The 13,570-nt window shown below is 56.2% G+C and overlaps 2 protein-coding genes across 2 annotated transcripts; both read left to right on the forward strand.

The window, feature by feature from the left end:
- The first annotated feature begins 928 nt into the window (after positions 1 to 928).
- On the forward strand, positions 929 to 4,629 carry LOC141748417 (zona pellucida sperm-binding protein 3-like). The gene is made up of 9 exons (XM_074600424.1): positions 929 to 1,338; positions 2,521 to 2,639; positions 2,724 to 2,827; positions 3,043 to 3,220; positions 3,296 to 3,416; positions 3,523 to 3,614; positions 3,684 to 3,829; positions 4,099 to 4,218; positions 4,464 to 4,629. The coding sequence occupies exons 1-9, from the start codon at positions 946 to 948 to the stop codon at positions 4,592 to 4,594; spliced, it is 1,404 nt and encodes a 467-aa protein (XP_074456525.1). The 5' UTR covers positions 929 to 945; the 3' UTR covers positions 4,595 to 4,629.
- A 4,983-nt stretch (positions 4,630 to 9,612) lies between these two features.
- Positions 9,613 to 13,297, forward strand: LOC141748425 (zona pellucida sperm-binding protein 3-like). Its single transcript, XM_074600456.1, has 9 exons — positions 9,613 to 10,006; positions 11,189 to 11,307; positions 11,392 to 11,495; positions 11,711 to 11,888; positions 11,964 to 12,084; positions 12,191 to 12,282; positions 12,352 to 12,497; positions 12,767 to 12,886; positions 13,132 to 13,297. Exons 1-9 carry the CDS (start codon positions 9,614 to 9,616, stop codon positions 13,260 to 13,262), a joined length of 1,404 nt encoding a protein of 467 aa, XP_074456557.1. The 5' UTR covers position 9,613; the 3' UTR covers positions 13,263 to 13,297.
- Positions 13,298 to 13,570: the final 273 nt, after the last annotated feature.

Consider the following 13,570-nt stretch of genomic DNA (forward strand, 5'->3'; position numbering starts at 1 on the left):
AACCACTCATGCTGAAAACCCCCCTCCCGGCTTGTTCAGCCTCGCTGTTGAAGAGCGGGTGCGTGCAGGGCATCGCCCCCATGTTGAGGGGACCCCACTCACCAAGCTCTGTCACCCTGGCAAGTCGCTTTGAGTGACCCCCAACCTCTCCATCCAGCTCAGTGATGTAGAGCCCTTAGTCGTGGTACTGTACATACCAGCAGCTGTGCCAATTAGCATCATTAACACACGAGGGCCAATTAATCTCTTGATTATGCCTGCCATTCACTTATCAGCTGCTATGATGGGAAGATCGGCTTTTGTACCTCTGCTTTCTATGCAAATAAGCCGGTTATGGTGCCTTCATTACTCGATACACAATTACCCAGCGCAGATACCCATGAAATCTAGCATGGACAGATTGCCAGCACACACGGGCCAGAGCCCAGGTGGGTTTTGCAGCTGAGGTCCTCTCCATTTCGGGACGCGCCACCTCGAGCGGTGCTGCAGGCCCCGGGTTTTGGGGAACTGCTGACGCTGATGCTGTGGGGGAGCCCAGGGAGGAAATGGTTGTGGGGGCCTGGCTGAGCCCTTGCCACGTTGGTGGCCAAAATTGGCTCCATCTCAGAGAGGCAGAGGTATAAAGGAGAAGAGCAGAGGGCTTGTGGCCAGTTGGCCACCAATGTGGCAACGGCCGATGCCACCTCCAACAGGCAAGAGAGAGGGACATGGGAGAAAGTGCTCCAGGGCAATTTCCAGGTGCAGGTGGAGGGGAATCACCCTGCACACCCTGAGAGGGAGGGATGGTCCCAGCTGGGTCGCGTTGTCCTGAGCTGCTCCTGGCTGGTTGGGGGCCATGCCTGCAGCCCCCAGGTGTGCCCCGTCTGGGCTGGGCTGCTGGGAGGGCTGCTAGAAAAGGCTCCTGAGCAGCCCTTTGCTTCCTGAGCTGGTTTTCCTGTGGTCAGGATGGGTTTTGGAGGCAGCTTGGGGTTGGTGGCGGTGTTGTTGTGCTGGGCGCTGGCTGAAGCGGCGTCTTACAGCCCTTGGAGCTTCCCTCTGAGGGGGGACTCATCTTGGAGCCATCCCCGTGTGCCCTCCTTCTCCCGGCCCTCTCCCTGGGCATGGGTGGATGTCTCCCAGCTCCAGGCTGCAGCCCCGCGGCACCCTGTGGCTGTTCAGTGCCAGGAGGCGCAGGTGGTGGTCACGGTGCACAGGGACCTCTTTGGCACGGGACACCTGGTCAAGGCTGCGGACCTGACCCTGGGCTCAGCTGCCTGCTTGCCTGTGGCCCAGGGTGCTGGTGCTGAGAGCACGGTGACCTTTGTGGCGGGGCTGCACGAGTGTGGCAGCACCCTGCAGGTGAGGTGGGCTGCCGGGGTGAGGGGCTGCTCCTTCCCTGGTGATGTTGTGTAGGGACTGGACCTTCTCTGGGCTTTGGCCAACTTTGGGTGGGTACTTGGGAACTGTGAAAGAGCAATGTGCTGTCTCGCTGCCTAATTCATCTGGGTGAAGGTCTCGGTCCTCAAAATGACCTGGTAAAGGTGGTGTCAGGATTTGGGGTGAGGAGGGACTCATCGGGTTGCGGCATTTGTCCAGTGAGGGGTGGAGCGACCGTAGCAGAGCTAGTCTTTGGCGTGTGGGTGCTCTCATGGAGCCCTGGGTGAGGAGCACACTCAAGAGCAATCAAGCCTTGCAGTGGTTTTAGGACTTGGCTAGATGGAAGTGCTCCCATGAGCACTCCCACTACATGGGAGAGCTGGGCGTAGCTTGACACTTGTCCCTAGGGAAGTTCAGAGGGCTGGAGCCCCTCTGCTACGAAGACAGGCTGAGAGATGGGGTTCTTCAGCCTGGAGAAGAGAAGGCTCTGGGTAGACCTTATGGCGGCCTTCCAGTACCTGAAGGGGGCCTACAAGAAAGGCTGTCTGCAAGGGCACGTAGCGATAGGATGAGGGGCAATGGTTTTAAACTGGAGCGGGGCAGGTTTAGATTAGACATAAGGGAGAAGCTCTTTGCACTGAGGGTGGTGAGACACTGGCCCAGGTTGCCCAGAGAGGTGGTGGAGGCCCCATCCCTGGAGACATTCAAGGCCAGGCTGGATGAGGCTCTGAGCAACCTGATGTAGTTGAAGATGTCCCTGCTGACTGCAGGGGGGTTGGACTAGGTGGCCTTTAAAGAACCCTTCCAACCCAACTGATCCTATGATTCCAAAGGGGCTTGCTGGGAACCTGCTGACCTGCTCAGCAGGAGAGCCGAAGGGCTGCCTGGAGCTGGTGTGCCCCAGTTGACCTGGGGGAGGAGGCTTGAGGACCCGATGTGGGCTCTTGCTGGAGTGCCCAAGTCCTTGAGCCTGACCTCCTACAGGGCTGGCACCTTGTTGAGATGCCAGTTCAAAGCTTCATGGCTCCCTGTGATGCTCTGGATCAGGAGTGTGGCAGAGCCTTTACAGCTGGTGCCCTGTGTGTCCTAGGCCAGGCAGTGCTGGGTATCTGCTGGTGCTGAGCTTCTGTCTGCCTCGTCAGCTCTCCCAAATCTTTCTTCCAGATGACCCCAGACTCCTTGATCTACAAGACAAGTCTGTCCTACAAACCTAGTCCTCCTGGCAATGTGGTCATTGTAAGGACCAACCCGGCTGTGGTTCCTATTGAGTGTCACTATCCCAGGTGAGCAAGTGGGGGCTGTGTCTCTGGTGCGGTGGACCCGAGGTGATGGTGGCACCTTTGTTAATGCTGGTCTCTTGCATTTAGGAAGAGCAATGTGAGCGGCAATGCTGTCCGGCCCACGTGGGCTCCCTTCCGCTCCACCGTGTCGGCCGAGGAGAGGCTGATGTTCTCCCTACGCCTCATGACCGGTGGGTGCAGACCTGGCAGCCCCGTTTCCCTCGGGTCCCTGCTGCTGCTGACTCTTGGCCACGTGCCGAGTGCCCAACCAGAGCTGTAATGGGGGCTAAAGTGAAACCTTGCTTGGTGGGACATGGGGTTGCTGCTTAGTCAAGAGGTGCCATGGGGAAGGGAGGGCAATGTGCTTGTGTCCAGAGTGACCTGTGGCCTTGGATCTCCCTTCCAGATGACTGGAGCACTGAGAGACTCTCCAATGGCTTCCAGCTGGGGGAAAGCCTGCACCTCCAGGCTGATGTTGCCTCTGGGGGCCACGTACCCCTGAGGCTCTTTGTGGATGACTGTGTGGCTACCCTGAGTCCCCACAGGAACTCCTCTCCCCGATATGCCTTGATTGAGCTCAGCGGGTAAGGGGTATGGTGGTGTCTTGGGGGTGCTGCTGCAGCTGGCTGGGACGTCCCTGACTTGTGACCCTTGTGCAGGTGCTTGGTGGATGGGAGATCAGAGGACACCACCTCAGCCTTCATCTCTCCAAGGCTGAGGCAGGACATGCTGCAGTTCACAGTTGATGCCTTCAAGTTTGCAGGAGATGACAGGAACTTGGTGAGCTGTGGTGCCTGCCCCTCCTCCCCCAGCATGGCCAGCAGCTGTGCTCTTCTGCCTGAAGACACTTACTGAACCTTGGCTGTGGGTTTAATTGCCCTTCCAGATCTATATCACCTGCCACCTGAAGGTCTCCCCAGCTGACCAAGCCCCAGATCCACTGAACAAGGCCTGTTCCTTCAACAAAGCCAGCAGCCTGTGAGTAGCTGGTGCATGTGGGGAGGGGACCAGCCTGGAGAAGAGGGCTTACAGGGAATTCTGTTTCAGGTGGGCTCCAGTGGAGGGTACTGGAGACATCTGCAGCTGCTGTGAGACGGGCAACTGTCCACCGTATGGGGGATCCTCCCGGAGAATTAACCCTCCATCCAGATGGCTAGGGAGGCGCCTGAAGAGAGGCATCCCTTCCAGTCGAGGTAAGGCTCTGCGTGTCCCAAACGTACCCCCACGGCAGAGTGACCCTCCGGGTTGGGGCAGCCAAGATGCTGGAAGACCTTTAGCAAGTGCATCTCCTCTTAGGGACAAACCTAACTCTTCTCCCGTGTCCTTGGGCAAGTAACTATGAGGACACTGAAAACTACTAGAAGAACTGCTCTGGCAGGGTCCACCTTCCTGTAAGCCCTGAAATCCAGACGAGGCAGGAATTAGCGTCCCTGTGAACTCCCTCATGTCCATCTCTTCTTAGGTGGGTCCTCCAGGGCAGCGGAGGCTGAAGTCTCGCTTGGGCCGCTAGTAATCCTTGATCCAGCTCAGGGACTGTGGAGTTCCTCGGGAGGTCTTGCACCAGCAGGGAAGACCTCACATGGTATGTGGTGCTTCTTGTTTGAGTGGAGGTGCCTTCAGGTCTCAGATGAAGGGGAGTCCAGGTTGATTTGGTCATGAATGCCCCCTGATGTCACACCTGGACAGGGAATTTCCAGTATAACCTCCAGAAGTCAGTCTGAGTGTTGTCTTCTCAGAACCCCCTGCAAGTTCATCCACTGACAGATGGTGGAAAGCCATTAAATGTGGAGTAAGTGTGTGGTTTTTTTTTCCTTGTTTCTCTTCCAGGTGTTGCTGAAGGAGTTCCTGTGCTGGTCCAAGTTGTCGTGCTCACAGCAGCCACTGTGCTGAGCTTAACTGCTCTTGGATTGTTTCTTGTGTCCAGGAAATGTAGCTGCCCTCCTGGAGTGTCACTGTAAATGCCCAACCCTAATAAAAGAGTGTTGTTTCTGTCCTCCCCTTGTGTCCTCAGTGGGGAGGAGGGACAGCCGTCAGGCTTTGCTTGGGTCTGCTCAGATGGGAGTTGGGGTTGTGCTCATGCACCCGGTCATGAGTACGTCCTCCAGGTAAGCCGTCTCCTGGGCTGGCCACAAGCTCTAGGAAATGTGGACAGCTGTTGTCACCTGAAAGCATCTCCCAAGCCACAGCACTTGGGGATGGAAAGTGTGTCTCTGCAGGAAGCCTTTCCAAATGCCCAGTGCTGCTGCTGAGGCTCCCTCTATGTTGCTTACTTGGCCAAGCAGTGCTGTGCCTGATGGCAAGGAGTCTTAAATCATAGAACCATAGAATGGTTTGAGTTGGAAGGGACCTTAAAGGTCATCTTGTTCCAACCCCCCTGGTCTTTGGCAGGGATGCCTTCTTCTAGGCCAGGTAGCTCCAAGCCCTGTCCAACCTGACCTTGAACAGCTCCAGGGATGGGGCAGCCACAACATCTCTGGGCAACCTGGGCCAGGGTCTCACCACCCTTGTAGTGAAAAGTTTCTTCCTGCTACCTCATCTAAATCTCCTCTCTTCCCCTTTGGAGCCATTACCCCTTGTCCTATTGCTGGAGGCCTTCCCCAGCTTTCCCGTAGGCCCCCTTTACATACTTGAAGGCTACTATAAGGTCTCCCCAGAGCCTTCTCTTCTCCAGGCTGAATAACCCCAACCCTCTCAGCCTCTTGTCACAGCAGAGGGTCTCCAGCCCTGAGAGTATCTTCATGGCCTCCTCTGGATGCACCCAACAGGTCCATGTCCTTCTTGTGCTGTGGATTCCAAGGCTGAACGCTGTACAGCTGGGGTCTCACCAGAGCAGGGTTGAGGGGCACAATCACCTCCCTCACCCTGCTGGCGATAATTTTGATGCTGGCCTTCTGGTGTGCCAGTGCACGTTGCTGGCTCATGTTGAGCTTCTCATCCACCAGCACCCCCAAGTCCCTTTCCTCTGGGCTGCTCTCAATCCATTCTCCACCCAGCCTGTATTTGTGCTTGGGATTGCCCTGACTCAGCTGCAGGACCTTACACTTGGCCTGGTAGAACTTCCTGAGGTTTGCACAGGCCCACCTCTCGAGCCTGTCCAGGTCCCTCTGGATGGCATCCCTTCCCTCCAGTGTGGTAACTGTGCCACGCAGCTTGGTGTCTTTGGCAAACTTGATGAGGGTGTGCTTGATCCCACTGTCCACGTTGCCAACAAAGATGTTAAACAGCACCGGTCCCAGTACTGACCCCTGAGGAACGCCACTCATCACTGGTTTCCACTTCGACACTGAGCTGTTGACCACAACCCTTTGAGCGCGGCCATCCAGCCAGTTCCTTATCCACCGAGTGGTCTGCCCATCAAATTCAAGCCTCTCCAATTTAGAGACCAGGGACAGTGTCAAATGCTTTGCACAAGTCCAGGTAGATGATGTCTGTTGCTCTCCCCTTATCCACCGATACTGTAACCCTGTCGTAGGTGGTCACCAAATTTGTCAGGCATGACGTGCCCTTGTTGAAGCCATGATGACTATCACCTATCACCTCCGTATTTTCGGGTGCCTTAGATTTTCCAGGAGGATCTGTTCCATGACCTTGCTGGGCACGGATTCTGGTAGTTGCCTGGGTCTTCCTTTTTTCTCTTTTTGAAAATGGGGGTTATGTTTCCCCTTTTCCTGCCAGTGGAACCTTCCCCAGACTGCCACGACTTTTCAAATAGGATGGAAAGCAGCTTAGAAAAGTCATCTGCCGGTTCCCTCAGGACCCACGGATGGATTTCATCAGGACCCACAGACTTGTGCACCTTCAGGTTCCTTAGATGGTCTCATACTTGATCTTCACCTACAATGCACTTAGCCCTGCTAAGTCAGTGTTAACAGAAGGGTTGAGAGACGCTTTAATTACAGATATGGCTGTCCTGTGTGATTTATCCCAGGTAACTCGAGCAATTTATCCATCAGCAGATAGAAGGGATCTGAAGCAGAAAGGAAGAGCGGGGAGTATTTATGGCGGTGACTCAGGAGTCATTTAAGAGAGATTTGAAACGAAAGGGTGATGTTGCTCAAAAAGCCCCTACCTGGCTTTAAGAAGTTGTCTCCAGCCAGGAAAATGAATGAGCGCTATCATTTTCAAAGCCCAGTTCCCCTCTTTTCCTGCGTCAGCCAAGCGGGGTTTGTTTCTCTTTGGGATGCGCAGGCGAAGCGTGGCGTGGGGCCGAGGGAACTGGGGTGACGTTTGAATGACATTTTACGATGGGGTGTCATTTCAATGTCGTTTCACCACCATTGCTCGCAGTGGGTGAGACGAACCCCCCCGGCAGCGCTTTCCCAAGCGGGTTCTGAGCCGCTGCGCTGCAGGCTGGGTGATAGCATCGTTTTCTCGGGGCCCGGCGAAGAGAGGTTGGTGTTGCTTAATGAGCCTTAGAGAAGCACGTGCTGTGTCAGGTAAGGAGATGTTGCTTAACTATTGCCAGAGAAGTGTTCAGTTCCCCTGTTAATACAGTATTTAACACTCCAGTGAAAAAGGACCCCGGCAAATAAACGGATGCCTCTGGATGAGCCATCTAGAGAAAATGTGCTGAGAGTGCGGTTCTTTTCCATGCCCGACAGAGAAACGATTTTTCTCATCTCGGGTGGTGAAGTTGTGTCTAGAAATGAAAAATTCAGGCGCGGACTCACCCCAAAGCGTCGATGTGATGTTGTTTTCTACAGCACGGATCAAAGGCTTCCCCCGTGGGACTCGTCCTGCTCAACCGCGGGCTTTCCAAGGAGCATGGATGGGGCGTACGCAGCAGTTGGCCTTCCTCTTCTGGCGGGGTCTCAGTGAAGAACCCGAGCTCTTGATAGCCCAGGGAAGGACCGACCCCTACGGCAAAAAGGAGATGGCCCCCAGTGTCCTTCCTTCCTGGAGGAAGCCTGTGGAGAGAGAACTCTGCAGATGGAGAGGGCTATTCCTTCAGAGCTGTTAAATACAGATCATGGTGATGGAGGCAGCACTTGTTGGTGCACAAGAGCCAGGAGGTGGTGGATGGGGTGGGGATTTTGCTGCCTATTGATCTCTTTTGCACCCAAATGAGAATAAAAGCTGTTCCCCACCCAACAGGTCCAGACTTCTAAGGCCAGTGCGTCTCCCGTCCCTGTTTCATCCCGCACGCCTGAATTGATTTTGAAACACCGCACTCCCGGTGCTTTGAGCTGCCGGGCTCAGGCTGGAGGTGTTGCAAGGTGTGAGAAATGCACGTTTGAGCAGAGAATTCTTGGGCTGTGTTGGCGTGAGAAATGTGGCCGGGGCTGTAGGTGGCTCCTGGGGTTTCTAGGTGAGATGCACCTCTCCCTTGGGAGCGGGAGCAGGAGCAGAGGTGCATGGGGTGCAGGCACCCATCCACGTAGACCCGTGTCCTCATGGAGATGGTTTGCGGGAGGCTGGGTGAATGAAGCCCTGGACCTTCAGTGGCGTGTCCTGCTGCCGAGTGGGGTGATGGGGCTTTGGGCAGCTCGAGCATCACCTCCCATCCTCCCCGATGCCTTTGGCTGCAGGAGCTGCCCTGGGCAAACCCAGCTTGTGGGGTACAAGACACCCACCTAGCCCTGGGAGGAGCTGGGTTTGGAGATGGCCCAGTGCTTGCTGAATTAATAAAGAGGGCTTGAGCTGCTGGAGAGGTTTTTCTTGTCGTATCATTTATTCACCAGTCATAAAAATAGAAGGGGCAAGGCTGGGACAGAGGGATCATGCCAGAAAAGGATGGTGTGCGTGTGTGTGGCATTATTCATGCCTCGGGGAGCCAACGGGGAATGCCTAATGCTTGGGCCAGGGAGGGAAGGGGATCCCACCGGGAATTTCAGCGCACCCCTGGGTCTCGGTGGGAGCTTTCTTCATGCAGCTCATCGCTGCAGTCCCCCCAAAGAGCAAAGAGGGCAAGTCACCCCAGCCCAAACCCATCCTGCAGGTCTTAGCAGACCCGGAGGAAGGGGCTTCCGCCAGTAAACCCCGTTTCCCCGGGCACCCACGTAAAGCACCGGTAGAAACACCAGGACGAACACAACCACTCATGCTGAAAACCCCCCTCCCGGCTTGTTCAGCCTCGCTGTTGAAGAGCGGGTGCGTGCAGGGCATCGCCCCCATGTTGAGGGGACCCCACTCACCAAGCTCTGTCACCCTGGCAAGTCGCTTTGAGTGACCCCCAACCTCTCCATCCAGCTCAGTGATGTAGAGCCCTTAGTCGTGGTACTGTACACACCAGCAGCTGTGCCAATTAGCATCATTAACACACGAGGGCCAATTAATCTCTTGATTATGCCTGCCATTCACTTATCAGCTGCTATGATGGGAAGATCGGCTTTTGTACCTCTGCTTTCTATGCAAATAAGCCGGTTATGGTGCCTTCATTACTCGATACACAATTACCCAGCGCAGATACCCATGAAATCTAGCATGGACAGATTGCCAGCACACACGGGCCAGAGCCCAGGTGGGTTTTGCAGCTGAGGTCCTCTCCATTTCGGGACGCGCCACCTCGAGCGGTGCTGCAGGCCCCGGGTTTTGGGGAACTGCTGACGCTGATGCTGTGGGGGAGCCCAGGGAGGAAATGGTTGTGGGGGCCTGGCTGAGCCCTTGCCACGTTGGTGGCCAAAATTGGCTCCATCTCAGAGAGGCAGAGGTATAAAGGAGAAGAGCAGAGGGCTTGTGGCCAGTTGGCCACCAATGTGGCAACGGCCGATGCCACCTCCAACAGGCAAGAGAGAGGGACATGGGAGAAAGTGCTCCAGGGCAATTTCCAGGTGCAGGTGGAGGGGAATCACCCTGCACACCCTGAGAGGGAGGGATGGTCCCAGCTGGGTCGCGTTGTCCTGAGCTGCTCCTGGCTGGTTGGGGGCCATGCCTGCAGCCCCCAGGTGTGCCCCGTCTGGGCTGGGCTGCTGGGAGGGCTGCTAGAAAAGGCTCCTGAGCAGCCCTTTGCTTCCTGAGCTGGTTTTCCTGTGGTCAGGATGGGTTTTGGAGGCAGCTTGGGGTTGGTGGCGGTGTTGTTGTGCTGGGCGCTGGCTGAAGTGGCGTCTTACAGCCCTTGGAGCTTCCCTCTGAGGGGGGACTCATCTTGGAGCCATCCCCGTGTGCCCTCCTTCTCCCGGCCCTCTCCCTGGGCATGGGTGGATGTCTCCCAGCTCCAGGCTGCAGCCCCGCGGCACCCTGTGGCTGTTCAGTGCCAGGAGGCGCAGGTGGTGGTCACGGTGCACAGGGACCTCTTTGGCACGGGACACCTGGTCAAGGCTGCGGACCTGACCCTGGGCTCAGCTGCCTGCTTGCCTGTGGCCCAGGGTGCTGGTGCTGAGAGCACGGTGACCTTTGTGGCGGGGCTGCACGAGTGTGGCAGCACCCTGCAGGTGAGGTGGGCTGCCGGGGTGAGGGGCTGCTCCTTCCCTGGTGATGTTGTGTAGGGACTGGACCTTCTCTGGGCTTTGGCCAACTTTGGGTGGGTACTTGGGAACTGTGAAAGAGCAATGTGCTGTCTCGCTGCCTAATTCATCTGGGTGAAGGTCTCGGTCCTCAAAATGACCTGGTAAAGGTGGTGTCAGGATTTGGGGTGAGGAGGGACTCATCGGGTTGCGGCATTTGTCCAGTGAGGGGTGGAGCGACCGTAGCAGAGCTAGTCTTTGGCGTGTGGGTGCTCTCATGGAGCCCTGGGTGAGGAGCACACTCAAGAGCAATCAAGCCTTGCAGTGGTTTTAGGACTTGGCTAGATGGAAGTGCTCCCATGAGCACTCCCACTACATGGGAGAGCTGGGCGTAGCTTGACACTTGTCCCTAGGGAAGTTCAGAGGGCTGGAGCCCCTCTGCTACGAAGACAGGCTGAGAGATGGGGTTCTTCAGCCTGGAGAAGAGAAGGCTCTGGGTAGACCTTATGGCGGCCTTCCAGTACCTGAAGGGGGCCTACAAGAAAGGCTGTCTGCAAGGGCACGTAGCGATAGGATGAGGGGCAATGGTTTTAAACTGGAGCGGGGCAGGTTTAGATTAGACATAAGGGAGAAGCTCTTTGCACTGAGGGTGGTGAGACACTGGCCCAGGTTGCCCAGAGAGGTGGTGGAGGCCCCATCCCTGGAGACATTCAAGGCCAGGCTGGATGAGGCTCTGAGCAACCTGATGTAGTTGAAGATGTCCCTGCTGACTGCAGGGGGGTTGGACTAGGTGGCCTTTAAAGAACCCTTCCAATCCAACTGATCCTATGATTCCAAAGGGGCTTGCTGGGAACCTGCTGACCTGCTCAGCAGGAGAGCCGAAGGGCTGCCTGGAGCTGGTGTGCCCCAGTTGACCTGGGGGAGGAGGCTTGAGGACCCGATGTGGGCTCTTGCTGGAGTGCCCAAGTCCTTGAGCCTGACCTCCTACAGGGCTGGCACCTTGTTGAGATGCCAGTTCAAAGCTTCATGGCTCCCTGTGATGCTCTGGATCAGGAGTGTGGCAGAGCCTTTACAGCTGGTGCCCTGTGTGTCCTAGGCCAGGCAGTGCTGGGTATCTGCTGGTGCTGAGCTTCTGTCTGCCTCGTCAGCTCTCCCAAATCTTTCTTCCAGATGACCCCAGACTCCTTGATCTACAAGACAAGTCTGTCCTACAAACCTAGTCCTCCTGGCAATGTGGTCATTGTAAGGACCAACCCGGCTGTGGTTCCTATTGAGTGTCACTATCCCAGGTGAGCAAGTGGGGGCTGTGTCTCTGGTGCGGTGGACCCGAGGTGATGGTGGCACCTTTGTTAATGCTGGTCTCTTGCATTTAGGAAGAGCAATGTGAGCGGCAATGCTGTCCGGCCCACGTGGGCTCCCTTCCGCTCCACCGTGTCGGCCGAGGAGAGGCTGATGTTCTCCCTACGCCTCATGACCGGTGGGTGCAGACCTGGCAGCCCCGTTTCCCTCGGGTCCCTGCTGCTGCTGGCTCTTGGCCACGTGCCGAGTGCCCAACCAGAGCTGTAATGGGGGCTAAAGTGAAACCTTGCTTGGTGGGACATGGGGTTGCTGCTTAGTCAAGAGGTGCCATGGGGAAGGGAGGGCAATGTGCTTGTGTCCAGAGTGACCTGTGGCCTTGGATCTCCCTTCCAGATGACTGGAGCACTGAGAGACTCTCCAATGGCTTCCAGCTGGGGGAAAGCCTGCACCTCCAGGCTGATGTTGCCTCTGGGGGCCACGTACCCCTGAGGCTCTTTGTGGATGACTGTGTGGCTACCCTGAGTCCCCACAGGAACTCCTCTCCCCGATATGCCTTGATTGAGCTCAGCGGGTAAGGGGTATGGTGGTGTCTTGGGGGTGCTGCTGCAGCTGGCTGGGACGTCCCTGACTTGTGACCCTTGTGCAGGTGCTTGGTGGATGGGAGATCAGAGGACACCACCTCAGCCTTCATCTCTCCAAGGCTGAGGCAGGACATGCTGCAGTTCACAGTTGATGCCTTCAAGTTTGCAGGAGATGACAGGAACTTGGTGAGCTGTGGTGCCTGCCCCTCCTCCCCCAGCATGGCCAGCAGCTGTGCTCTTCTGCCTGAAGACACTTACTGAACCTTGGCTGTGGGTTTAATTGCCCTTCCAGATCTATATCACCTGCCACCTGAAGGTCTCCCCAGCTGACCAAGCCCCAGATCCACTGAACAAGGCCTGTTCCTTCAACAAAGCCAGCAGCCTGTGAGTAGCTGGTGCATGTGGGGAGGGGACCAGCCTGGAGAAGAGGGCTTACAGGGAATTCTGTTTCAGGTGGGCTCCAGTGGAGGGTACTGGAGACATCTGCAGCTGCTGTGAGACGGGCAACTGTCCACCGTATGGGGGATCCTCCCGGAGAATTAACCCTCCATCCAGATGGCTAGGGAGGCGCCTGAAGAGAGGCATCCCTTCCAGTCGAGGTAAGGCTCTGCGTGTCCCAAACGTACCCCCACGGCAGAGTGACCCTCCGGGTTGGGGCAGCCAAGATGCTGGAAGACCTTTAGCAAGTGCATCTCCTCTTAGGGACAAACCTAACTCTTCTCCCGTGTCCTTGGGCAAGTAACTATGAGGACACTGAAAACTACTAGAAGAACTGCTCTGGCAGGGTCCACCTTCCTGTAAGCCCTGAAATCCAGACGAGGCAGGAATTAGCGTCCCTGTGAACTCCCTCATGTCCATCTCTTCTTAGGTGGGTCCTCCAGGGCAGCGGAGGCTGAAGTCTCGCTTGGGCCGCTAGTAATCCTTGATCCAGCTCAGGGACTGTGGAGTTCCTCGGGAGGTCTTGCACCAGCAGGGAAGACCTCACATGGTATGTGGTGCTTCTTGTTTGAGTGGAGGTGCCTTCAGGTCTCAGATGAAGGGGAGTCCAGGTTGATTTGGTCATGAATGCCCCCTGATGTCACACCTGGACAGGGAATTTCCAGTATAACCTCCAGAAGTCAGTCTGAGTGTTGTCTTCTCAGAACCCCCTGCAAGTTCATCCACTGACAGATGGTGGAAAGCCATTAAATGTGGAGTAAGTGTGTGGTTTTTTTTTCCTTGTTTCTCTTCCAGGTGTTGCTGAAGGAGTTCCTGTGCTGGTCCAAGTTGTCGTGCTCACAGCAGCCACTGTGCTGAGCTTAACTGCTCTTGGATTGTTTCTTGTGTCCAGGAAATGTAGCTGCCCTCCTGGAGTGTCACTGTAAATGCCCAACCCTAATAAAAGAGTGTTGTTTCTGTCCTCCCCTTGTGTCCTCAGTGGGGAGGAGGGACAGCCGTCAGGCTTTGCTTGGGTCTGCTCAGATGGGAGTTGGGGTTGTGCTCATGCACCCGGTCATGAGTACGTCCTCCAGGTAAGCCGTCTCCTGGGCTGGCCACAAGCTCTAGGAAATGTGGACAGCTGTTGTCACCTGAAAGCATCTCCCAAGCCACAGCACTTGGGGATGGAAAGTGTGTCTCTGCAGGAAGCCTTTCCAAATGCCCAGTGCTGCTGCTGAGGCTCCCTGTATATTGT

This window comes from Larus michahellis, chromosome 9 (assembly GCF_964199755.1).
Source record: "Larus michahellis chromosome 9, bLarMic1.1, whole genome shotgun sequence".
In the NCBI taxonomy this organism is placed as follows: domain Eukaryota; kingdom Metazoa; phylum Chordata; class Aves; order Charadriiformes; family Laridae; genus Larus; species Larus michahellis.

What these genes read in the sequence shown, in the direction of transcription:
- LOC141748417 (XM_074600424.1), top strand. Translation starts at nt 946, where the DNA reads ATGGGTTTTGGAGGCAGCTTGGGGTTGGTGGCGGTGTTGTTGTGCTGG. An exon ending in CAGGAGATGACAGGAACTTG is followed by an intron (nt 3,417 to 3,522) that starts GTGAGCTGTGGT and finishes TTGCCCTTCCAG; the next exon opens with ATCTATATCACCTGCCACCT. An exon ending in TTCAACAAAGCCAGCAGCCT is followed by an intron (nt 3,615 to 3,683) that starts GTGAGTAGCTGG and finishes ATTCTGTTTCAG; the next exon opens with GTGGGCTCCAGTGGAGGGTA.
- LOC141748425 (XM_074600456.1), top strand. Translation starts at nt 9,614, where the DNA reads ATGGGTTTTGGAGGCAGCTTGGGGTTGGTGGCGGTGTTGTTGTGCTGG. An exon ending in AGGCATCCCTTCCAGTCGAG is followed by an intron (nt 12,498 to 12,766) that starts GTAAGGCTCTGC and finishes ATCTCTTCTTAG; the next exon opens with GTGGGTCCTCCAGGGCAGCG. An exon ending in AGCAGGGAAGACCTCACATG is followed by an intron (nt 12,887 to 13,131) that starts GTATGTGGTGCT and finishes TTTCTCTTCCAG; the next exon opens with GTGTTGCTGAAGGAGTTCCT.